Consider the following 26314-nt stretch of genomic DNA (forward strand, 5'->3'; position numbering starts at 1 on the left):
TACATCGCTATTTCCTATGAAAAAAAGAGTTGGTAGGTGATGAGTTACCCGGTTGGAATGAATTACGGTATGTATTAAACAACAACAAACAACAATACCCTTTAAATTTCCCACTGCTGGGCTAAGGCCTCCTCTCCCTTTGCGGAAATGGTTTGGAACATATTTCACCACGTAGTTCCAATGCAAGTTGGGGGTATACAAATGTGTCATAATTTCTATGAAATTAAACACATACACGTTTCCTCAGGATGTTATCCTTCATCTAGCACGAGATGTATCACAAACACAAATAAATACATGAATATTTCCTGCTTGCTTGGGTTTGAGCAACCATCGGTTAAGATGCGCGTTCTAACCGCTGGGCCATTTCGCCCCTAATTAACAACACAATAATGAAAACGCTTAAGAATGCGTCAGACAGTTTTAATACTGTTGTAAGAAACAGGCAGAGAGAATGTACTTCGATCCAATGTACGGAGAGTTCATTCAATGAGTGAATGATAGCGAGTGTGTGTAGTGTGCTCACCGGTAGAGCAGCCAGTCGTCTCGAGGAGCGGCGAGCGCGGCTAGGAGCGCGGCGTGCGAGAGTGTGGGCCGCGGCGCCGCGTGGGATGCGAGCAGCGCCCGCCACACGCGCCGCCACTCCGCCGCGCCACCGCGCCGCACGCCCGCCGTGAACGCGCCCTGCGAACACCACACCACGCCCACGCTTACCAAACGCTGCTCATTCATTACGACTGACAGCGCCTCATAAGGCATCATGCCTATGCATAGGCTATGTAAACAGCCTCGCGCCTCACAGCCGAAAATTAATTTGAAAGTATTCCAAATCCAAAATAAATAGAATTAATTTTCAACTTAAACATATTCGACGCACTAAATGAATGTGAATAAAACAAACGATACTTCTGTAATTTATCTCTATTTTTGATATTTATATTTTTTTTAAGACTTAGAGATACTGGCCGTATCTGTAAGTCTTAAGATCACCACTTATTTCACTGACAAACCACTGATCTAAATAGAATATTAAATGAGCTTGGCTATAAACACAATGATCCTAACACTTTAGATCCTGTACACGAGTGCTGGTTGAAGAAGTTATTACTATTTACATACCACAAACATCCAATAGCCGTGTTGGATATTCCTCTACTGAAGCGCGATGTTTACCTTCCTCTACCATAACTAATTACCAGTGGCGGATTTACCAATAGACTAAGTAGCAGCCTAGGGCGGCAAATTTAGCCCAAATTTGTCTTACAGAAAAAAAATATTACCCTTATATGTATACACATTACGTCCGCAATCCGTATACTCGTCACTACATAGCGGATTGGAAAAATAATCTAGTAACTGACAGAAATATCACCTAGTTTATAATCATACTAATAACGGGAAAAAACCGATGTAATGAGGACGATAGAACACAAATCATAAATGTTGCAAATAAAAGTAGGGGTGGCAAAAATTTAATAGCCTACTAGCGGCAGATTCGTAAATCCGCCACTGCCAATTAGACTATTCCAGCTGAAGATACTTGATCCACTTAAGTAATTAATTAAATTGATTATTAAGACTAAATTAATAAATCATATTATTCATTAAAAGAGTACTTTTTAGAAAGAAACGCCTGAAAGGCTCGAGTTCCATCATAGGACACTAATTACTATAAATAACAGCATTGTAAATATGTTTACATGAAAAGAGCAACAATGCGAGTTTCTTGCCGTTTCTTCTCGCTGGAAGCTGCTTTCCGAAACGGTGGTAGTATTTAATTATTGACGATTCAAAAACGCTTCATTGTGAAGTTTACTTGAATGAAATTGATTTGATTTGATTTAATAGCTTATACTGCAACCGAATGGATGATCCTCTCCTAAAAGTATTAAGAAAAATCTCACCTCCTGGTATATTTCCGGTATAGATTCATTATTGTTCATCCAAGCGTCGAATAGCTCCAGAGCTTGTTCAGTAACGTTCTCGTTGCCCCACTCCACTCCAGCGGTCAGCAAGGCTCCACTCAACCACCTGGATATAAATCAACTTTTAGTTAGCGGTGAATTTGTGAAAGGCCGTTAGACTAGCCAGTACTCGCTGATGACTTATAAGGAGGCAGGCCTCCTTATGCCATGGGAGGAGCTAGTCGTCACGGTAGCATGCGTAAGCGATCCCGTGGCGCCCGCCGAAAGACGGAGAGGGTACCGCTGGTTTTTTAGTGGGTAAACCCGGTGGACCTGGGCGCACTCGGCGTCCAGGAACCGGGGAGTCCCACACACCTTCCCACCTTCCAGCACGTGGGGGAAGCGCGTAACGCGTTTTTCCAGCGAGAAAAAAAAAGAAAAAAATGGTAGGAACTAGTCGTCTATACAGCATTCAGCAAGTTACATTGTTAATAGAACTATGGTTCCATATGGGCCTCTACATTGGACCGGAGTCGGAGGAGAGTTTCTGCACTTCGAGCCTTGCAGCTTGAACAGCTGAACTCAAGCTGATTAGTCTGCAAAAAACCTCCGTCTTGAAGGTGTCTCCAATAGGATCATACCTTTGCTCATGACGTAATCCCTTGAATGGGATTAAAATACATACCTATATGATGATATACCTCCACGATTTAATGTCATTTTAGCGTGTCATCTACACTAATATTATAAAGAGGAAAACTTTGTTTGTTTGGTTGTAATGAATAGGCACAAAAACTACTGATTTTAAAAATTCTTTCACCATTCGAAAGCTAAATTAATTCCGCATAACATAGGCTAAATTTTATTTTGAAAAAAAATAGGGTTCCGTAAGATATTTTGGGTTTTTCGGACAAAAAAGGGAAAAATCTATATCTATGGATATTTTGCGTATGATGCCTAAACTTTAAAAGATAGAACTATAAAAAGTTCTAACTCCGGTCCTTAGAGGGCATAATGGCCTCCGACCCTAAGAACTTCATCAGATTCGTGGCTGATGTTGGTCTGGCTGAGGTGTTGTGATCACGAATTTGAGTCACAATAGATCCAAGCGCCGGTTGCAGTAATTCTTCAAATGTGACCGTGCCTCAGCAGTAGGGATATTAGAGGACTGGTTATGAACCGTGAACACTATATATATGTTGCGGTAAACCAAACGTTAGCGCGATTCAGAAAAATATCACATTAATTCAACTGGGGTCCAATTCGACTACTGACGTTTCTGATTCTATTTAGATCCAACTTCGACTATGCTTACCAAAATTAGCGTCAGCGTGATTAATCTTATTTCACAAATTAAGCACATGAAAATTCAGTGTTGTTTGCCTGGGTTTAAACCCGCAATCATCGGTTAAGATGTACGCGTTCTAACCACTGGGCCATCTCGGCTCTTACGACAAACTGCCAATTTGAAACAGAAATTGTCTATTTGTGTTCTAAATGTAGTTAATATCAAGTGAAACTTACAGCTGATCCTCGCTTATCCCTGGATCTTGTAATTCCTGGTAAGTGTATAGCGGTAAGCGCGGTGGTAGGGTACTGAGCAAATTTTGAAGGTGTGGTCCTGATGCCGCCACTTGGAGCAGTTCCCGCCACCAGGACAAATGCCCGACCACCACACGCCATACCGCCCAATGGCGTTCCGTTGCGAGATGAGCTGGGAACAAATATTTAATTTAAATAAACGCTTATAAATATCATAATTATCATTATACTGGAACTTGCATATACTACAGGCAGTTCTTGATTTTTTTTTTGGTGGTATAGGTTGCCGGACTAGCATATGGGCCACCTGATGGTAAGTGGTCACCATCACCCATAGACAATGACGCTGTAAGAATTATTAACTATTCCTTACATCGTCAATGTGCCACCAACCTTGGGAACTAAGATGTTATTTTCCTTGAGCCTGTAGTTACACTGGCTCACTCAACCTTCAAACCGGAACACAACAATATTGAGTACTGTTATTTGGCGGTAGAATAACTGATGAGTGGGTGGTACCTACCCAAACCGGCTAGCACAAAGCCATACCACCAAGAAAATTAATATATATAGATTAATATATCTTTATCTACACATATAATAAAATAGGAGTGTGATATACCAAGATAACATTTTTTACAATATTTGTCTGTCTGTGTGTCTGTTTCGAATAATGTCTGGAACACCTGACGATTTTAATAACTCCTCACATACAAATATATTTTTGCCTAAGTAGTAATATTTTGAAAGTTAACAAAATCATTTATAATGACGAGAAAAAAATAGTGCGAATCCAGGTCGCTAGTGTATATTAAAGATAAAAGTATATGTACTTATGTTAATAAATAGATAGTTAAAATGATGAGGCGTTCCACTTACCAGCTGCGGCGACAGCGCCGCTGGCGGGCAGGCGGCCGGCGCGGCTGAGAACGAAGGCATCGTCCAGTTGCAGAGCTCGCTCTGCTGCCGCGCCGCTCGCGTACAGCTCCGCAGCGCGCCTCGCCGCCGCCTCTGGAGACTGCGGGGAAGGAGACAGCTAGCTTATCAGATTTATTAGAGTCGAGATGGCCCAGTTGTTAGAACGTTTTCATCTTAACCGATGACTGCGGTTTCAAACCCAGGCTGAAACGCTGATTCATGTGCTTAATTTGTCTTTATAATTCATCTCGTGCTCAGCGGTGAAGGAAAACATCGTGAGGAAGCCTGCATGTGACAAATTTCATAGAAATTCTGCCACATGTGTATTCCACCAACAGCGTGGTGGAATATGTTCCAAACCTTTACCTCAAAGGGAGAGGAGGCCTTCAGCCCAGCAGTGGGAATTTACAGGCTGTTGTTGTTGTTGTTGTCTCATATAAACATTGTTATAAGGCACCGGGTCTTACAAAATGACTTATCAATAATTAGGTCTTTAATAATCTTTACTGGCTATATAGGTTTTTTCTTTTTCGTGTGACACAGTTCACTTGTATTCTTGAATGATCTCGAAAAGGTTAGTACAATAATAAAATCCTTTGACATGGTTACATTGTTTGTTTTTTCAACATTAACCTATTAAGGTTGCTAGGCTGGAAATATATTTAGGGCTCCAGTTCGTGTTTATACACAGTAAACAACAGAACTCCTCAGTACACCTCTAAGTGTGGAACTAAGGCATAGCAAGCCAGCTCGATCTCCTCGTGGGAAGTCGTCAAACTGGTCTAATTTGACAAATCAATCAGATGAGAATCATTTTAAGATTAGCTAACTTTCATATTCAATATATGTATATCAATGAATCAAAATATACTTTATTCAAGTAGACTTTTTTTAAACAGCGCAGAAGTCCTTATGTTTAAAAGAGCATTTCCTTTAGTCGTTATACCATATGACGGCCTTATCACCAAGACGCGATCGTAAATATTTCTCATAAAAAACAATTTACAAGTAATTGAACTTTGATAATTTATGTGTATAAATAAACATAAGACACTGTTGGCCGCTAAGTAAACGCAAGCGTTCGGCATGATGTGAGGGCGGCGTCAAGCGTAGCTCACACACGCGAAGACAATAAAGTTTTTTTAGTTCTTTTATATGCGACTATCTCGATATATATCTAATTATACTAAGTTAAGAATAAAATACATATACAACGACAGCCTGTAAATTCCCACTGCTGGGCTAAAGGCCTCCTCTCCCTTTGAGGAGAAGGTGTGGAACATATTTCACCATGGCAGAATTTCTATGAAATTTGTCACATGCAGGTTTCCTCACGATGTTTTCCTTCATCGCTGAGCACGAGATGAATTATAAAGACAAATTAAGCACATGAATCAGCGGTGCTCGCCTGGGTTTGAACCCGCAATCATCGGTTAAGATGCACGCGTTCTGACCACTGGGCCATCTCGACTCTCAAAATACATATATGTAGGTACTAAGTTATTATACTAAAATTGCTAGTATTATTTTACCTCTCCGACGTTCCGATCCTGCGGCGCGACGCGATACAGACCCCGAGCGCCAACATTGTACCTCACCCATTTGTGTTTGCCCAGCTCTGGTATCACCACTAGGAAATGTAAAATATATTATATAAATTGTATTATTAATGAAATAAGTAGGCGAACGGCGAAGACATGGGCCACCCATTTTCACCAAGTGGGAAGAAATGTTAACCATTCCTTACACCAATGTGCCAACAAATCTTCGAACTAAGATGTTATGTCCCTTGTGGCTGTAGTTACACTATACCTTCGAATTGAAAACAACAAAAACACGAAGCATTGCTGCTTCGTCGGCATTATACTTGGTGGTAGGGCTTTGTGCAAACCCGTCTGGGTAGGTACCACCCACTCATCAGTTATTCTACCGCCAAATAATAGTACTCAGTATTGTTGTGTTCCGGTTAGAAGGGTGAGTGAGCCAGTGTAACTACAGGCACAAAGGACATAACATCTTTGTTCCCAAGGTTGGTGGCACGTTGACGATGTAAGGAATGGTTAATATTTCTTACAGCGTCATTGTATATGGTGATGGTGACCACTTACCATCAGGTGGCCCATATGCTCGTCCACCAACTTATACCAAAAAAAAAAATTTAAACGCCAATCACGAATCTACAATGAAGGCCAAAAATAATCAAGATCAGACCAAGTTACATAATTATTTCTTCTGAAATTATGAAGAACATTTAAGTCCAGTGAATAAAGACTTTCGGAAAATGATGAAGATGATGAGTGTGGTGAAAGTTGGAGTTTTGGATGAACTTTCCCTTTGTTTTTGTTTTGGTTCCAAACAAAATCCCAAAAGTCCCCATTGATCCATACCGCTAAGAAAGTTATCCGGGGTCAAACATCGTGATCATCGTGAACGATCATAATTATGGAACAAATTGTAGTTATCAAAATATGTAGCTCTTAAAATTTCCAAGAAAATGATTATATCACTTTTTCTCAGTAAACCGAGAGCTTTCGAGAAAATTTGATCTTATATCATCTTTATTTACTGGACTTTGAATTAGATTCAACTCAACTATGAAATAAATAAGTTAATTAAGACAATAATACAACTGGTGTCCGACTTACTTTCGGTGTCATTCATCCAGATGAGGTAAGTGACATTTTCTGACCATCTCGAGGTGTGTTTCGTATCATTTACTATGTCATACCTGCGAAGAACATATACAAATTATATAAACACTAGCCGCCTGCTTTGCATGGGTACAATACTGATGATATATTACATAATGCCTTACAACGTACAGCTTTTTTTCATTAGCAAACAAAGTCGCTTATCCTTGATATGAATATGTATGCTTCGATCTTTAAAATTACGCAACGGATTTTGATGTGGTTATTTTAATAGATAGAGTGATTCGAGAGGAAGGTGTTTGTATATAATACACGAACAATATAGCAAAGAAACACTGATAATTTTAGATGTTTCTAATGTGAAGTCGTATATATACAGTGCATCCGTGCGAAGCCGCGGCGAGTCGCTAGTATAATATAAATGCGAAAGTGACTCGTGTATGTTGCTCTTTTAAAGCCACTAAATCGAATTGGAGGAAATTTGATATGAAGCTTGACTTCCAAGAAATAAAAATACTTTTTAATATCTAACACGTGACAAGCAACCTCGAAAATGCGGACGAAGTCGCAGCTTGCAACTAATTACTAATATGACGTTAAGAAAACTCATTAAACGTAACTAATTGTTATTCATAACTTACCTAAAAAAATGAATCGTTTCCTAAGGTAAGTTTGAGTCAAACTTACCAAGTTCCATTTTGTATGTTTTCCGTAACGTTCTTCCATAACTTCGTAAGGTTTTCCAATTCCTCATCATCGCCATTGTTCAGAGGTCCGACTGAGAAGGTGACTGGTATGACCCACTTGGGCGCTGGTGGTGCTTTTGTCGTTTTCACTGTTGTCCGTTTTGTTGTTGTCTTTGGGGCGGCTGTCGTTGTTGTTGCATTGATATCCTCTTCAATGATTTCGGTGAAGTTCTCTGTAAAAAGGTTTTCTTCTTAAATGGTTTTACTTGGTTACCTAAGGTTTAGGTAAGCCCGTCGTTGGCGCTACGCGCACCATCTCCCTCCGCCCCATTGGCGCCGCAGGGACCAGGGGGGTCTCAGTACCCTGGGAACCCCCCCTAGGTATTGGAGGACCTGGGCGCACAAGGCGTTCAGGAAACCGGGGAGTACCCCCCCCACTTTCCATCACGTGGGGGCAGCGCGTAAAGCGTTTTTCCGGCGATAAAAAAATAAGGCCGGCGTTTTGGGCTAATACTACTCGTAACCGATTTCTAAAACGCGATCGAAGCCGCGTACTACGACTAATATACATCCCGATATAAAAATGACTCCTTTTTTATGTTATTCGTTATATAGGAGGCTCACCTAATTAAAAGTGATTACCACCGCCCATGGACATTTGCAATACCGTGGGGCTTGCAGGTGCGTTACCGGCCTTTAAGGAAGGAGTAGGCTCTTTTCTTGAAGGTTCCCAGATCATATCGGTTCGAAAATATAGGGCCGAATTTGTGCCTTGTATAGTTTTAGGCGATGGGCTGACGTGAAATTTTTGATGCCAATTTGGCTTTGCCTTCCAATTGACCGCGGAAATGAACGAGTTCGAAACATCGACGCCCAGTATTCCGAAACCAGTGGCGGCTATCGGAATGTTCTCAAATATAGGAAACTTCGAGATGGCCCAGTGGTTAGAACGCGTGCATCTTAGCCGATGATTGCGGGTTCAAACACAGGCAAGCACCGCTGTTTCATGTGCTTAATTTGTCTTTATAATTCATCTCGCGCTCAGCGATGAAGGAAAACATCGTCAGGATGCATGTAACAAATTTCATAGAAATTCTGCCACATGTGCATTCCACCAACCCGCATTGGAACGGCGTGGTGGAATATGTTACAAGTCCTCAAAGGGAGAGGAGGCCTTTATCCCAGCAGTGGGAATTTACAGGCTGTTGTTGTTGTATAGAAAACTTGTGTCTTATTGGGGTTGAAGTGGATGAATGAATGTTCTGAATTTTATTCAGCAATATATATAGGCTGTGGTCTTAAGCTTACCTGGCTCGTAGAATATTTCATCCAGCTCCGCTCGAAGGTCGAAGGTCAAGAGGTAGTTCAGCATCGGCGGCTCGGGGTCCGGTGGATCGGCGGACATGACAAATCTGAAAGTCGAACCTTATTCAATCTGATATATTTTAAATATGGGACAACATCACTTATAGATAGCGCACGAGTTGAATTCAGAGCTCAGGAATTCGATAGTGCTGTGACCTAATTATAATTGATGACCAAAATACTCATTATATTGTGAGTAATTAATATCGATAATTTTACTAGGTTAGCATAATGAAAAAAAGGCAAAATAATACTGATCATACATTTTTATTAATTTTTCACAAAACGAAATAAAAAAAAACACAAAAATTTATTTATTATTATTATCATCAGATTCACACATGGTTGAATCGGTGTCACTATCCTCACCGTCGCTGACTTCAATTATAAATCGATCAATAGTATCTTCAATCAATCAATCTCTTTGCCAATAATTTTCTTATTACTTCAACAATAATAATGCGGTAACACGGCAAGCGTACGATAGCTGTCAAGGATGGAACAACACTACACTCTCGTGCGCTATCTATACATTACTCTGATCCCAATGTAAGTAGCTAACGCACTTGTGTTATGGAAAATCAGAAGTAACGAAGGTACCACATATAAGTATATAAGTAGTATTAATACCTTATTGAGTTATAGGTGTGATATTTATGAAGATAACCGAATATTATAACACGTCTGCGGCAATATTTTTCCTGTGGTACGAAGCGTTTAAGACCTCGTATGAAAACTATAATACTTGTACCAGGGCTTATTAGACTCCGTAACGTTTGAGAAATTAAAACTCGATGTGATGTGATCGAATTTTATTTCTCCAGTGCGGTACGTGGTCAAAGAATATTATAAGTAGGTACACCATAGTATTCTGTTTTCAATAGGCATCCTGTAAATATGTTAATGGCTTTCCTACAACATCTCGACAAAGAAATCTATGTTTTTCATACCCGCACCGCAAGGGAGATACATACGAGGCATATTAGACCTCGCCTTACAGAAGCCAGTTAACTACATAGTACGTACGTATAAGTGCACAATTGAGTGCGCAAATTCTTTTGCTATAAGTCGTTCATTATTTTTTTAATCATATGAGCAATGGCCCAAATTATAAGGAATGACAAATATATATATTTAAAGCTGTTTTAGCCCATCACTTGTGCTAGAAGTAGGTACAAAAAACGACTTTGCAATTCGCAAATATGCTTTGCCTTGCGAATATGCCTGCATTTAATATGTCTGAGGAAAATGGTGGTGACCACTTAAAATCAACTTGTCCATAAGCAGTCAGGCTACGTCAATAATAAAATGAATTATAAAAAAGCGTGGAATTAATACCCGTTGACTTCCAGGCAGGATATATTACATACATATATATATTTAACTAATATGACTGCATTTTTTAAATATTGAAAAAGAGTAACTACTGAGTTTCTTGCCAGTTCTTCTCGATAGAATCTACTTTCCGAACCGGTGGTAGCTTCACTTAATTGTTAAATGACGATTCAAAAGTGCTCGTAAAAACCTGCTTGAATAAAGTTTCTTTTGATTTTGATTTTGAATAGATGTGTTCCCTCACCTCTCCTGTTTCACTACGACATCAGTGCCAGATACTCGGGCACAAAGCAAAGGGTATCCCGGTCTCTCGCACCAGCCATCCCAAGCGTGAGCGGGGGCGTCTTCTGTGCTGTCGTGTTGGAGGGCACGCCATAGATCTCTGAAACAAAATTAAAAAATATTGCCCCTGAATATATAAATAAATAAATATAAATATGAGACAACGTCACATACATTACTCTGATCCCAATGTAAGTAGCTGAAGCACTGTTATGGAAAATCAGAAGTAACGACGCTACAAACACCCAGACCCAAGACAACATAGAAAACTTATGGTAATCTACATCGACACGGCCGGGAATCGAACCCGGGACCTCGGAGTGGCGTACCCATGAAAACCGGTGTACACACCACTCGATCAGGAAGGTCGTCATATCAATACCTTGGAGCGTTATACATTAAAAAACGCGCGGTCGCCTGTCAGAGAGGCCAGTGTGTCTGTGTAAAATCCAAAGTATTTTTATAAATCCACTAGCTGTGCCCGGATCTTGTACGCGTTTGAATTTAACAAAAAAATAATAGTATTGTAGTCTAAGGGACTCCTTATTATATTAGTTATCTGCTAGTGAAAGTCTCGACAAAATCAGTCCAGCCGTTCCAGAGATTAGTCGGAACAAACAGACAGAAAGACCGACAAAAATTGTAAAAAATGTTATTTTGGTATATGTACCAAGGTTGCGAGCACAGCTAGTATTGAATAAAAGAATTTGAGTTGGAGTTTGAGTTTGACTGTTTCTGCAAAACAAGTACTGTGTACATACTAAGTGCTTAGTGCTTTTATATTAAATAAAGGAGTTTCAGTCAGTGGCGTAGCTAGGTGAGGAAGGGCTCCGGTGCATAGAAAAAGAATCAGGCCCTCATCCCCTCTTTCCCATCCCTCTTTAACTAATAAGTACCCTTTAAAATTATAAATACCAAATAAGTAATCCTGTACCCAGGGTCGTGTTTTTCTATCTTCAAAAGCTTAAGGTTTAGTTTAGAGGGCCCCCTGAAGTCCTGGTGCACTGCACCACCTGCATTACGATAGCTAAGCCACTGGTTTGAGCCTAAGTTTGACATACCTGGCGTCAGCACTGGCTGAGCGATGGTCACGCAGAAGTCGCGCCAACGCAGCGCGCCCGGCCTCCTGACCCGCGGCCTCAATCGCCATACTCACTATGGCTGCACCCTGAGACACCATAACATAACCTTTAGATACCATTATTAAGGACACATTATACCATTAATCTATATCTTTACAGTAGTAAAAAGTAAAAAAAAAAAAAGTAAAGTCACAGCCTGTAAATTTCCCACTGCTGGGCTAATGGCCTCCTCTCTCATTAAGGAGAGGGCTTGGAACATATTCCACCACGCTGTTCCAATACGGCTTGGTGGAATGCTCATATGTCAGAATTTCAATGAAACTAGACACATGCAGGTTTCCTAACGATGTTTTCCTTCACCGCCGAGCACGAGATGAATTATAAACACAAATTAAGCACTTATATATAGTGGTGCTTGCCTGGGTTTGAACCCGCAATCATCGGTTAAGATGCACGCGTTCTAACCACTGGGCCATCTCGGCTCAGTAAAAAGTAGTGGTGCAAAAAGCTTCATCAAAAGTATAACACCTCGCTTCATTGCCTCCACTGGTGACAGGGCTGGTTCGTTTTCTGCCCAGAGGATCGGAATTGCGATTCAACGGGGAAATGCTGCTAGCATTCTTGACACCATTCCATGCGGTCAAGATTTACACAGTAACTAGTTTTAGTTCATATTTGTATATATTTAAGCATTTAATGTTGTTAATTCTTATGTTAATAAATAAAAAAAATATATTTTAGTTACTTATTTTAATATTAACATTTTATGTATAAATTTTTATAAATAAAAAAAAACCGCCTTCAAAAATGAACTAAAAAGAAAAAAATAATCAGTTACATCCATATCCAATTTACGATTTTTTAATCACCTCTCAAAGTCGGTAAGACGTATATCCGTTAGGCGGTGATAGGGGTGACTATTTGCAATAATTATAATCCCCTTATTCATGCCAAGTTCCATTATGATTTTTTTTAGTTTTTTAGGCATTTGTGAGGAAAAAAAATCAAAAAATATTGAATTAATTTTGTTTTCCATCTCATATTTTTAAATTTGGACCGATAATTATTGTTCAAATACTGGCAAATATCCAGTGTTTAATCGTATTTATAAAACAAAAGAAAATAATGGTGCGGTGGTTGTATTTTTGAGAAATTTTAAAATAGCTAAAAACGTGATAACTCAAAAATGGTTCACTTTTGGAGCATGCAATGCAATGCAGGGGTGACAATTTGAATAATTTTAACCGTGAATAATTTTAACCCTATGGGGGTTAAAATTATTCACGAGGTTAAGGAACCCATTAAAAGTTGTTTTTTTTTTTATTTCTAGTACATATTTGCCGAAAAATATCATACCAAAAACTCAATATTTAAATAACGCGCGAAAACGCTGCTTGGATAATATTGCGCTGCAATGGGTTCGGTGACGTCACTTTGCTGTATTTTAATCTGTGGTACATATAGTAGAAAAGCGAGGTTTACAAGAAAGTGACTTCATCATAAGCCCGGCCAATCGGGAGCGTTTTGTGTCACGTGACAAACGTTTGAAAGAATGCATTTTTATTTATTGATTTTTGAATAAATTAAGTATTCTTTTCAAGTTTCGTTAGTAAATAACCATTTCTAAAGTCATAATATACACTGATTACAATAATTCACAATTTATTTTTCGCATTGTCGAATAGCCTATTTTATTATTTCAAAACTAGTTTGCATTATAGTTAAATTACTCACTTTATGTAACGACAAATCGTCAGTGGCTGACTCGATATCGGCCTTGTCCAGCCTTGGAGATGCGACCGCTCGGACCGAGTAGCTTGAATCCAGCCTGAATCAGAAACTCATATTAATTCAGATATTCCACTACCAACTAGCAGTGGTCAGTATTCTTGTGTCCCGGAAAGGTCAGCCAGTGTAACTACAGGCACTAGGGATAAGGTTGGTGGCGTACTGTTGATGTTAGGTCACCGTCGCCGCTTACCATGCCAACAAGAAACCCATTAATTATTCTTTTCCACAATTAAATTAAATATATTTATAATTTACAATTACATTTATATAATATAGAGTTTATTTTATATAACTAGTTTCATTATTTGTATAATTTTATATTCTGTTCAGCCGTATTCATTTATAAATGTCATTATCATTACACAGTATAAAACAAAGTCACTCACAAAATTACGAAACGGATTATGATGCGGTTTTTTTAATAGATATATTGATTCGAGAAGACTTTACATAATACATGGGCAATATAATAAAGAAACAATCTAACTGTAGTATATAGTGTATATAGTGTAGTAGTACTTGGTGGTAGGGCTGGTGCAAGCCCGTCTGGGTAGGTACCACCCACTCATCAGTTATTCTACCGCCAAACAACAGTACTCAGTATTATTGTGTTCTGGTCTGAAAGGTGAGTGAGTCAGTGTAACTACCGGCACAAGGGACATGACATCTTAGTTCCCAAGGTTGGTGGCACATTGACGATGTAAGAATAGTTAATATTTCTTACAGCTTCATTGTCTATGGGTGATGGTGACCACTTACCATTAGGTGGCCCATATGCTCGTCCGCCAACCTATAACATGAAAAAAAAAATTTAGTATCTGCAATGGACCCATGTGAAGCCGGATCGGGTTGCTAGTTGTTAATAAATCATTATTACCTAATCATACACACTTACCTGAGCGCAGGTAAGACATGATCTAGTAACAAGGCGTCTTGTTGTCGTTCAGCGGGCGCTCCGCCTAGCGCTGGAGCCTTTTCACCCAAAACTGACGTCAAGGCTTCAAGGAGCCACTGGGAACTCCACCAGCGCGGAGAAACGAGACCTCCAAACCACTAGAAATAATAAGTCTTTTATTTCGCGATTTACATTTCCTTACATTTTAATTATAATATTAGATTATGTATGTGTATGAAAAATCTAGTTAAATACATAATGTTAATTGATTTTTTAAATTATGTAATGACTTTAATTAAATAATAAAATCCGAAATAAAATATAAGCATGCAAAAACCCCTCTCATGTAAGGTTGAAGGCCTCCAATGCACTATTAAACAATATTTAGTTTTTCATATTAAAGGAACTTACCAAAAAGGTTTTATATAACGAGATACAGAAGAAAAACTAACGCAGTGCATTTTTATTTCGAATTTCACGCTAATAACGTCAGTACAGTAACAGTAACAGCCTATAAATTTCTCACTGCTGGGCTAAGACCTCCTCTCCCATTGAGGAGAAGGCTTGGAACATTTCACCACGCTATTCCAATGCGTGTTGGTGGAATACACATGTGGCAGAATTTCGATGAAATTAGACAGATGCAGGTTTCGTCACGATGTTTTCCTTCACCGCTGAGCACGAGATGAATTATAAACACAAATTAAATTAAGCACATGATTCAGTCGTGCTTGCGTGGGTTGGAACCCGCAATCATCGGTTAATATGCACGCGTTCTAACCACGCCGCATCTCGGCATCGTCAAGTTAAAGTATAACAATATTTTTTTGACATAATCTTACCTGTTGAGCTAATAGTCTTGCGATCGCTTTAGTATCTGTCAGTAGCGACGGCGACAGCGTGATTAGGCCCCATCCTTCGGAGTACTGGTTACCGCCATCCACGACAACTATATCTGATAATGGAATTTAATTTAAAGATAATTTCCGTATTAAAGGAACTTACCAAAAATGTTTTATATAACGAGATATAATAGAAAAACTAACACAGTTTTTTTTTTAATGTATTCTAATTTCGAATTTCGCGCTAAGATCGTCAGTACAGTAACAGTAGCAGCCTGTAAATTTCCCATTGGTGGGCTAAAGCCTCCTCTCCAATTGAGGAGGTTTGGAACATATTCCACCACGTATTCGAATGCGGGCGGGAATATAATTTAAAGATTAAAATTTAATCATGATTGAGTTAGTTTCACATATTACAAGCACTCCAATTCACCATTACAGACTCTATATACTAAAAAAATTTAAAGGTAAGGTAGTACGGGTTTGTGCAAGTTCGTCTGGATTAGTACCACTTACTTACCAGGTAATCTATCACCCAGCAGTATTGCTGTGTTGTGTCTGATTTGAAAGGAGATCGAGCCAGTGTAAATACAGTCACAAGAGACATAGCATCTCAGTTCCAATGCGACGCGAATCTCATCATTACACAGAATAACACAAAGTCGCCTACTGACTGTCCATATGTATGCTTTGATCTTTAAATCACTCAACGGATTGTGATACGGTTTTTTTTAATAGATAAATTTATTGAAGAGGAAGGTTTAAATGATTATTTCAGAGGCTTCTAAAGCTATGTCTAACAAAAATAAAACAACAACAAAAAACAACAGCCTGTAAATTCCCACTGCTGGGCTAAAGGCCTCCTTGGAGGAGAAGGTTTGGAACATATTCCACCACGCTGTTCCAATGCGGGTTGGTGGAATACACATGTGGCAGAATTTCTATGAAATTTGTCACATGCAGGTATCCTCACGATGTTTTCCTTCACCGCTGAGCACGAGATGAATTATAAAGACAAATTAAGCACATGAAACAGCGGTGCTTGCCTGGGTTTGAACCCGCAATCATCGGTTAAGATGCACGCGTTCAAACCACTGGGCCATCTCGACTCTTATGTCGTAAATAAACACATATTTGCGCTTGTGTAAAAGTATTGAATACTTTAGAAAGACCTTCAAAAAGGTTGACGAATAACCCACAAAAGCTATTTTAATCCTTCACTTTTTACGACAGTAAATGGCTTACTTTCGAAGAGATTTTAAGGAATACAGCAATTAAAGGTTTGTCAGTCTGTCTGTTACTATTTATCTATGTAAAAGACTATTATGTAGATATATTATGTAATACTTACCAAACTTAGGTAATGGGTAAGACGTATTCAGTTCAAACGCGAACAGCTGTATCGTTTTCTGAACCCATTCTAACAGTGGCCTGAAATGAAAATAACTATAAAGTTAACTGTAACTTAATAATTATGGGTCAAACTAAGAACCTCGTTCTTTTCACTAAAATCTTCTCCTGAATGTAACAAATACTTTTCTGAAAACCGCATCCAAATAGCTCTAGCCAAACGCGAGATAATTGCGAACAAACATACCTACATACCATATATACAAACAATCGAACTGAGAACCTCCTTACTTTGAAGTCGGTTAAAAAAATGTCGCCGATTACGAGTAATTATTAATTTAGATGTTATCTTTTGTATCTGTGGGATATGAACAACAAGAATAGCAGCCTATAATTTTTCCCACTGCTGGGCTAAGGCTTCAGGTACAAAATCAAAATAAACTTTATTCAAGTAGGCTTTTACAAGGACTTTTGAATCGTCATTTAACAACTATATTAAGTGAATGTTACCGGTTCGAAAAGTAGCTTCTACCGAGAAGAACCGGCAAGAAACTCAGTAGTTACTCTTTATCAAAATTTAAATATACAGTCATGTTAGTTAATTACAGTTATATACATATGTATGTAATATATCCTGCCTGGAAGTCAACAAGTATTAATTCCACGCTTTTTCATCGTCTGCATAATCTTGTATTGAATAATATGCCTTCTTTACAATGATGTTGTAGTAAACAGATATGTTATTAACGCGCAAAAAGTGAAGACTAGAAAACGTCCTAATTGGGACGTTTGCATTTAGTCGTTTTCCGTAGTAATACGTTATAATACATCATAATTACGTAGTAATACGTTTTGCGTAATTAAAACATCTAGTTATCCCTTTTACTTATGGTTTTTATCAAGCTATCCTTTTTACTTGTAACGAAATGTAAAATAAACGGTCCCCGGCGCGGCACACTTTTTTCTGTTATTTAGTATGGATATAACATATCTGTTTATTGGAATATCATTGCTTCTTTATCAATGTATTTTTTACATATTTGAATTTATGAAACGGCAAAGTTACAAAGTTGCTCCTTATTATATAAAATAAATATATATCTATATATATATCACAAACCCCGACTCGTCCAATATAACTTGCTGGTCACTATATAGGCTGACTTCCGGCGGAGGCACGAAGTCATCCGGTGGGGCTTCTGTGACTTCTGGGGTCGGTTCAGGTAGCGGGGGCGCAGCCCTACGCTGCAGGCGACACACAGCGAGCGCCATCATATGTGTCGACATCGGGGGTGAAATTGCAAATTCATCTTGAAGCTGAAAAATAAATGCGAAAGTTTGTGAGGATGTATTTATGTTAGTCTTTCACGAAAAAACTACTGAACGGATTTAATAACAATAATAAATATGAGACAACATCACGTACAGTACTCTGATCCCAATGTAAGTAGCTGAAGCACTTGTGTTATGGAACATCAGACGTAACGACGGTACAAACACCCAGACCCAAGACAACATAGAAAACTAATGATAATCTATATCGGACTCCGGAATCAAACCCGGGATCTCAGAGTGACGTACCCATGAAAACCGGTGTACACACCTCTCGACCACGGAGGTCGTCAAATTTGAATGAAATTTTACAGTAATATAGGTTATACATGATAATAACATAGGCTACAATTTATAATGATTTTATGTAATTATATAAGAATTAACATAATATAAGAATACATACAGTACAATATATATACATATATATTGTATACACGGTGTATATATGTATGTGATATATATGGCATATTTTATGACAACAACAACAACAACTGATGTCCAAGCCATAAAACGCCAGGGAGGCTGTGGGTTAAAAATTTTTTATTCTCGCTGGAGAAACGCTTTACGCGCTTCCTCCACGTGATATTAAGTGGTGGGGGTGTGTGTGTGTGCCGAGTGCGCCCAGGAACGCCGGGTGTACCCACTAAAAAACCAGCGGTACCCTCTCCATCTTTCGGCGAGCGACACGGGATCGCTTACGCATGCTACCGTGACGTTTTCTGATTTTGTACTTCTAGTAGTTCACGTCAAAAATACAGGAGGCGATCTTGTTAGGACAAGCTGCGGGTTATGACTAGTCATTAATGTAACTTACCAATCGGTGTCCCAAATAGAATCCGGCTTCCTCAGTAGCGACTATCGGCATGTTCGTTAGAGACACGTGGAATCTGGAGACAATATGACACCAGTTTAAATAAACATACATATATGTCAAAGACACTTTATACTATAACATAATCTTATATATATTATATCCAATGATGTTCTAGTAAACAGATATGTTATTAACGCGCAAAAAGTGAAGACTAGAAAGCGTCCTAATTGGGACGTTTGCCTTTAGTCGTTTTGCGTAGTAATACGTTATAATACATCATAATTACGTAGTATTACGTTTTAAGTTAATTAAAACGTCTAGTTGTCCCTTTTTCTTATTGTTTTTATCAAGCTATCCTTTTTACTTGTAACGAAATGTAAAATAAACGGTCCCCGGCGCGGCACACTTTTTTCTGTTGTTTAGTATGGAAATAACATATCTGTTTGTTAGAATATCATTGATTATATCCCTATGAAGTAAAGTTTATCATATATTCGATATTTTTTTACGAACTGCACCCCGATAATATTAATTAACTTTATTTTCTTTATATATAAGTTGTATATTTTATAATTAAGGTTGTATGAAATCATTTAATACAACTGAAAAGTAAGCTTGTAAAATAAACAGGCAATGATATTCTAATAAACAGATACGTTTTACCCATACTGAACAACAGAAAAAAGTGTGCCGCGCCGGGGACCGTTTATTTTACATTTCGTTACAAGTAAAAAGTATAGCTTGATAAAACAATAAGTAAAAGGGATAACTAGATGTTTTAATTACGCAAAACGTATTACTACGTAATTATGTTGTATTATAACGTATTACTACGTAAAACGACTAAAGGCAAACGTCCCAATTAGGACGTTTTCTAGTCTTCACTTTTTGTGCGTTAATAACATATCTGTTTACTAGAACATCATTGTAAACAGTGGTAAGTTTTCAGAAAACGTATTAATTGTTACTTACCTGTCCCTTACAATGGTAAGTTTGAACGTAGCTCTAAGATGTGGTTCGTCGAGGCAAGGGAAGGCTGACCGGGCGTGAGTCAGCCAGAACCGAGAAACTGCACATCGACTGCAACACACACACACAGACGTTGAAAATATACTGGTACAAACACAATCACGCATATCTTGTAGTAAATGTTAAAAAATGTGATTACAAAAAATTTTGTTATAAGAGGTCGAGCGCCCGCCGATATGAACAGTCTTATTCGAGCCGTCGAAATGATCGGACCTCCTTAGTTTTGAATGAATCAGAGATGAATAATTCCTGGGTGAAATTTCATACCGAGTACAGATAGAAATCCAAACCCTGACATTTGTAACGTCAGCGATGCTGACGTCATGTTTCTGAAAACAAGCCGGGACAAGCTACGTCGTCACACACACTATATCTTAGTATATGAAGTATACACACAAGATAAAAGGGAGGGGAAGGAGAGACTTCTTGGTGGGAGGGCTTTTTGCAAGCCCGCCTGGGTAAGTACCACCCACTCATCAGTTATTCTACCGCCAAATAACAGTACTCAGTATTGTTGTGTTCCGGTCTGAAGGGTGAGTGAGCCAGTGTAACTACAGGCACAAGGGACATAACATCTTAGTTCCCAAGGTTGGTGGCACATTGACGATGTAAGGAATGGTTATTATTACTTACAGCGTCATTGTCTATGGGCGATGGTGACCACTTACCTTTAGGTGGCCCATATGCTCGTCCGCCAACCTATACCATAAAAAAAATATGACGTTTACCGTCACGACGTACGAGTCGGTTAAAAAAAATGAATGTACATAGATGAATTCCTGTCACTAATTTCAAGGCCCCATCTAACTCTGTAAAGTACAGTTCATTCCACGATTCGAATTCCTATGGATAAAAATACTCGCAGCTCATTGGTTGATTGGCTAATCAAGGTCACGCGCATTAGCCAATGACCGCACAGGGAAAATTTCCTTTAGGAGTTCGTTTCCTGGAATGACTTTTAGTTTTAGTACAAAAAATTATGATCTTATATACTTACTGTCGATGCGTTGATGTTAAGAAGAATCCGCGTTGCTTATCGCTTCGATCTAATTTCGTTATGAAACGGAGACTTAGCGTGTAATTATATTTGCGCCGAAGTTTTTCCTGGAAACAATAAAAGCACTTAAATTAAAGAGTCAATAGAAAGTCATTGAGTTCTACTGAGTGTTGTATTATTTTCATTATTGAGTTATTGTCTTATATATTATAGATTAAACCGATAACTATATGGAAACCGGCTGATATGGTATGGACATATTATGAGGGGGAATGAGGACCATGTTGTAAGGAAGGTCTTAAGCATGTAGATGGATATAGAGGTAGAGGACGACCAAGGAAACGATGGATGGATTGTGTGAAAGATATGGTCAGAAAGAATGTTACTTGTGAGATGACGTCTGACAGAGAAGTATGGAAGGCGACGTAAAATTAGAACTAGAAACCGATGCCTAGTGAAAAAACCAGCGTCATAAGCGTCTCTTTGATCGTTTAAACAGATAGATCAAATTGTTATTTTAGAGCAAGCAAAGCCTTGGGCTATTACTAGTATATCCATATATAACAACACTTTAAAAATAAAATGTTAACAACGACCCATAACCAACAGTAACAGTAACAGCCTGTAAATTTCCCATTGCTGGGCTATGGCCTCCTTTCCCATTGAGGAGAGGGTTTGGAACATAATGTTGTCTTAAATTTTCGCGATTATTACACATTTAAATAAAACTAGTTATTACGGATTTTAATCGCGTATATTAATTATTTTGGACATACCGACGTTTCGAGCACTTTACAGCGTTCGTGGTCACGGGTAGAACCACGAACGCTGTAAAGTGCTAAACATATTTCCCCACGCTGTTCCAATGCGGGTTGGTGGAATGCACATGTGACGGAATTTCTATGAAATTTGTCACACGCAAGTTTCCTCACTATGTTTTTCTTCACCGCTGAGCTCGAGATGAATCATTAAGACAAATTAAGCACATGAAACAGCGGTGCTTGCCTGGGTTTGAACCCGCAATCATCGGTTTTACTGGCAAATACAACACTATAAAAACAAAATGTTAACACTGCCACAATAAAATGTACCTTAAACTCAATATACGTCTGGTCAGCCGGCGGGTATTCCAACGTCCTCGCGACCTTCGGGCCCAGGGAACCTCCGCTCTTGAACAGCGCCCTCTCGGTGACGTTCATGTCTCTCACGTTGAGGACCACGAAGGAAGTGTCCCGGTCCACTTTGAAGTCTATCGACACTTCACCTGTGAAACGAAACACTTATAATTGCAGTCATTATAAAAGGTACAAATGAAAATCTTCGTTATAAAATTTTAACTAAAAAGAAAAACCGACTTCAAACAAAACACTATTTCAAAGCAAATTAATATGCGCTAAAAAGTAAAAAAAAAATTACGTAAAATTCAAAAATTTCAAAAAAAAAACGTTAAATTTAAAATTCTTCTAAGTAAAATGAAAATTATTAGACTACTTAAAAGTCGATTTACGATTATATAACGTAGTTATAGTTATTGTAATATTTAGAGCTGGTGTCAGCCGTTGTAGATTTTTTTTAATAATATAAATAAATAAAAATGTTAACAAAAAGAAAAACCAACTTCAAACAAAACACTTTTTCAAAACGAATTAATATGCACTAAAAGTAAAAAATATAATTACGTATTCAAAATAGTTTTTAGAGTTCTTCTAAGTAAAATGAAATGAAAATTAAGTAGACTACTTAAAAGTCGATTTACGATTATATAACGTAGTTACAATTATTGTTAAATTTGGAGCCGGGGTCAGTTAGTTCGTTTATTGTTATTAACCTATTTATCGCGCACATACATAATGCAAAAATTTAAGACTTATATGATTTTCATATATATCCTCAGAACTGGACCAACATGGGAAGTACTAGTATTTTTTTGATGTCGATTAAAAACACTGAATATTGAACAAGTGAAACATTAAATAAAATTTTCAATTTCAAATTAAAATAAGTAATTGTTACCTACCCCTCAATTCTCCGGTAGTTAAATTCGGGTGCAACCAAAGGCTGTAGTGCTTAGGTATTAGAAACGTCGGCAGTCTCGCGCCGCGCCATGGAAACACCATCCCATTGCTGGCTATCCTGTCCCTGAAATAAGGATATAGAGTGTACTGTATGAGCTGAGATAGACCAGTGGTTAGAACTCATGCATCTTAACTGATGATCTCGGGTTCAAATTCAGGCAAGCACCACTATATTTAAGTACTTAATTTGTGTTTATAATTCATCTTGTGCTCAGCGGTGAAGGAAAACATCGTGTGGAAACCTGCATGTGTCTAATTTAATAAAAAATGTGCCACACAAATTGGAACAGCGAAGTGGAATATGTTGCAAACCTTCTCCTCAAAGGGAGAGGTCTTAGCCCAGCAGTGGAAAATTTGCAGGCTGTTGTTGTTGTTTGTTGTTGCTCGCAAAAATCGTTACGTACCTATCTCTCTACTTACGGTCTCTTTCTATTGTATACGGTATTGTACTAAATTATTTAAACTTTTTTTCTACGTAAATATCATAACAATTTTGTAAGTATCACGTAATTCATTTTATAGATTGTTTAATTTATTTCATCATGTCTATTATATAATACAGATGTCCCACGACCCGTCTGGCTAGTTACCACACACTCATCAGATACTCTACCGCCAAACAACAGTACTCAGTATTGCTGTGTTCCGGTTTGAACGGTAAGTGATCCAGTACAAGTACAGGCACAAGGGACATAGCATCTTAGATCCCAGGTTGGTGGCGCATTGGCGATGTAAGGAATGGTGAATTTGTGGTGACCACTTACCATCAAGTGGCCCAACTTCTCGTTCGCCAACCCATAGCATAAATATATATATATATATATATATATATATATATATATATATATATATATATATCTAGATCTAGACCTATAAGTAGAAGGTTAGGAAAAGAAAACAAAAAAAGAGTCTCTGGAAGAGGACTCTGTAGTATTAATCAGTCTACACTTTAATTAGTAACTAAGCAAGACTAAGACGTTAATTGATATCACATATAATATTGCCTTACTTGTTCGCGGCTGTTGCGTTTTCCTCAGACCCCGTGGGCGGTTGACCTGGTAGCAGTTCTGCTTCACTGAGGCATGGGCATTCTGAAATAACAAACCAACTTTTATGTTATAAAATCAATAATGCAGTATTAGATTATTAAATACTAGTAGAATCGCTATCGCCCATAGACAATGACGCTGTAAGAAGTATTAACTATTCCTTACATCGTCAATGTGCCACCAAGCTTGGGAACTAAGATGTTATGCCCCTTGTGCCAGTAGTTACACTGGCTCACTCACCCTTCAAACCGGAACACAACAATACTGAGTACTGTTATTTGGCGGTAGAATAACTGGTGAGTGGGTGGTACCTACCCAGACGGGCTTGCACAAAGCCCTACCACTTTAAAAAGAGAATACACAGTTTTGTAAGAATAACATATTATTTGAGTTAGCTACGATGTCTCATCCATCTAATTACACTTCTGATATCAAAGTCCTCAATTACCGCTCTTATATTTCGTTACTAACCAGGTTGTGGAGTTGCGTAGACCACCAGGAGTGCGGTGGCGAACATCGCCGAGAAGACCAGGGCGGCCAGACATAGCGCTCGCCGTTGGGAACAGACGGCCACCGGCGTGTCACCGAGGTCCCTGGCTTCCCTTGCCTTATCTGTGTCTAGAGAACATCAAATCAATTAGACTAGTTTTTATATTCGATTTTCAAATAAAATGTGTTAGAGAGTAACCCTAGCCTGGTTAGAGCACGTGCATCTTAAGCGATAATATCGGTTCAAACCCAGGCAAGCACCACTATATGTATGTGCTTAATTTGTGAGGGATAGGTAAGTAACAATTAATACGTTTTCTGAAATCTTACCACTCATTATTCACAGGCTTACCTTTCAGCTTTATTAAATTATTTAATTCAAAATTAGAAATGATACGGGTTTTTTTAAAAATTAATACAATCAAACTACCGTAGACATGAAGGGTAAAACCAGTAATTGGCCACTTAGAACTTGATTTCCATATAATAAGAATTGTATCACACGCAGCCACCTCTGAAGAAGTGTACTTCTTCAGAAGAAGTGGATTCACGTAGTTATCTAGCTATCATCTTGGTTTTTTTTATTTTCAGTATAGACACAGGCGACAGCCAAATTCATTTGGTTTGGAAAAAACATCAGGTGTTCCTAAGCAAATGTCACCTCATCTTCCCAGTTAATAGTGCATTCGTTTAGGTAGAGTTAAGTTTTAAAGTATTTTTAAATGATTTTTGTTAACATATAAGAGCATATTTAAAATCCTGTAATTATTTTGGATCTTTAGTGTTCAGTAATTGTCATCTCATAGCCAATTACTTGTTTATTGAATGCCAATTACAACATATTGACGGCCAGTTACTACCTAAAAGCGTATATTTTTCTTTTTATGGAAATATTTATTTAATAAATTAGTTTTATTGCTACATGAACGCCCTTTATATAAAGAAAAGAATATCCGCTATACATAGATAAAGATATATATAACTATGTTAATGTGATAATATATATTTGATAATAATTGTAACCAAAACTATGTAAGTGGCTTAAGTGGCCAGTCACTGGTAAGTTTACCCTAATTTTCTAATACGGTTAAATTAGTTGATATTATAGAGGTACATCAATCATTTTAACAGATAATTACGGGTTCAAGCCCAGACAAAGACCGCTGAATTTTCATGTACTTAATTTGTGTTTATAATTCATCCCATCATCGGCTGTGATGGAAAATATTGTGAGGAAATGTGTTAATTTCATCGAAATTCTGCCTCATGTGCATTGCATGTGCAGAATTTCGATATATCCCTATGTATGCTTAAAGCTTTAAAACTACATAATGGATTTTGATGAGGTTTTTTTAATAGATAGAATGATTTGAGAGGAAGGTTTGTATATAATACATGGACAATATAGTAAAGGAACACTGATCATTTTAGAAGTTTGTAATGTGATGTCGTAAATAAACAAATTCTGTAGAATATGTAGTATTTAGTACTGTAACCGTGGTATTTAGTACTGGTCGGAACGCTAGTTACAAATAAAACGGAAAACATACCTTACTTAATAGACAAACAAAGCTCTTTCAAACTATTCTCCTCCGTATGAGAAAAATATTTATTTTTCCAGCTATTCTTAACAAAACTTAATTTTAAAAGAATGGAAACAAAGAAATTCGTACGACGCCATTTTGTTTTGTTTTCTTTTGTACATAGAAAACATACTCGCTTTTGTGCGCTTGGACCTTTTAAACTATACAAGGCATTTTAATGCGGTTTTCGTCAATACACAGAAATATTCAAGAGGAACGTTTATATGTATAATACATGCAAATTATAGTAGAAAAAAAGCCGAGAATTTCAATCTGAATGTTGTATAGCTGAGGTGGGTA

General features: G+C 38.0%; 1 protein-coding gene across 1 annotated transcript in view; it reads right to left on the bottom strand.

The window, feature by feature from the left end:
• Positions 1 to 26314, bottom strand: part of LOC124542250 — a 44290-nt gene that overhangs the window by 2999 nt on the left and 14977 nt on the right. Inside the window, exons 4-25 of the mRNA XM_047120197.1 lie at positions 24414 to 24560; positions 23903 to 23984; positions 22836 to 22957; positions 21910 to 22082; positions 20819 to 20925; positions 19765 to 19872; positions 18793 to 18865; positions 17764 to 17960; positions 16645 to 16724; positions 15294 to 15406; positions 14452 to 14609; positions 13500 to 13593; positions 11745 to 11851; positions 10646 to 10783; positions 9010 to 9113; positions 7703 to 7934; positions 7010 to 7092; positions 5897 to 5994; positions 4326 to 4464; positions 3429 to 3618; positions 1905 to 2031; positions 527 to 684 (exon numbers count right to left, since the gene is read on the bottom strand). Coding sequence (XP_046976153.1) covers positions 527 to 684; positions 1905 to 2031; positions 3429 to 3618; positions 4326 to 4464; positions 5897 to 5994; positions 7010 to 7092; positions 7703 to 7934; positions 9010 to 9113; positions 10646 to 10783; positions 11745 to 11851; positions 13500 to 13593; positions 14452 to 14609; positions 15294 to 15406; positions 16645 to 16724; positions 17764 to 17960; positions 18793 to 18865; positions 19765 to 19872; positions 20819 to 20925; positions 21910 to 22082; positions 22836 to 22957; positions 23903 to 23984; positions 24414 to 24560 — 2830 coding nt within the window. The remainder of the gene's footprint in view (positions 1 to 526; positions 685 to 1904; positions 2032 to 3428; positions 3619 to 4325; positions 4465 to 5896; positions 5995 to 7009; positions 7093 to 7702; positions 7935 to 9009; positions 9114 to 10645; positions 10784 to 11744; positions 11852 to 13499; positions 13594 to 14451; positions 14610 to 15293; positions 15407 to 16644; positions 16725 to 17763; positions 17961 to 18792; positions 18866 to 19764; positions 19873 to 20818; positions 20926 to 21909; positions 22083 to 22835; positions 22958 to 23902; positions 23985 to 24413; positions 24561 to 26314) is intronic.

Source organism: Vanessa cardui, chromosome 30 (genome assembly GCF_905220365.1).
Source record: "Vanessa cardui chromosome 30, ilVanCard2.1, whole genome shotgun sequence".
Lineage (NCBI taxonomy): Eukaryota > Metazoa > Arthropoda > Insecta > Lepidoptera > Nymphalidae > Vanessa > Vanessa cardui.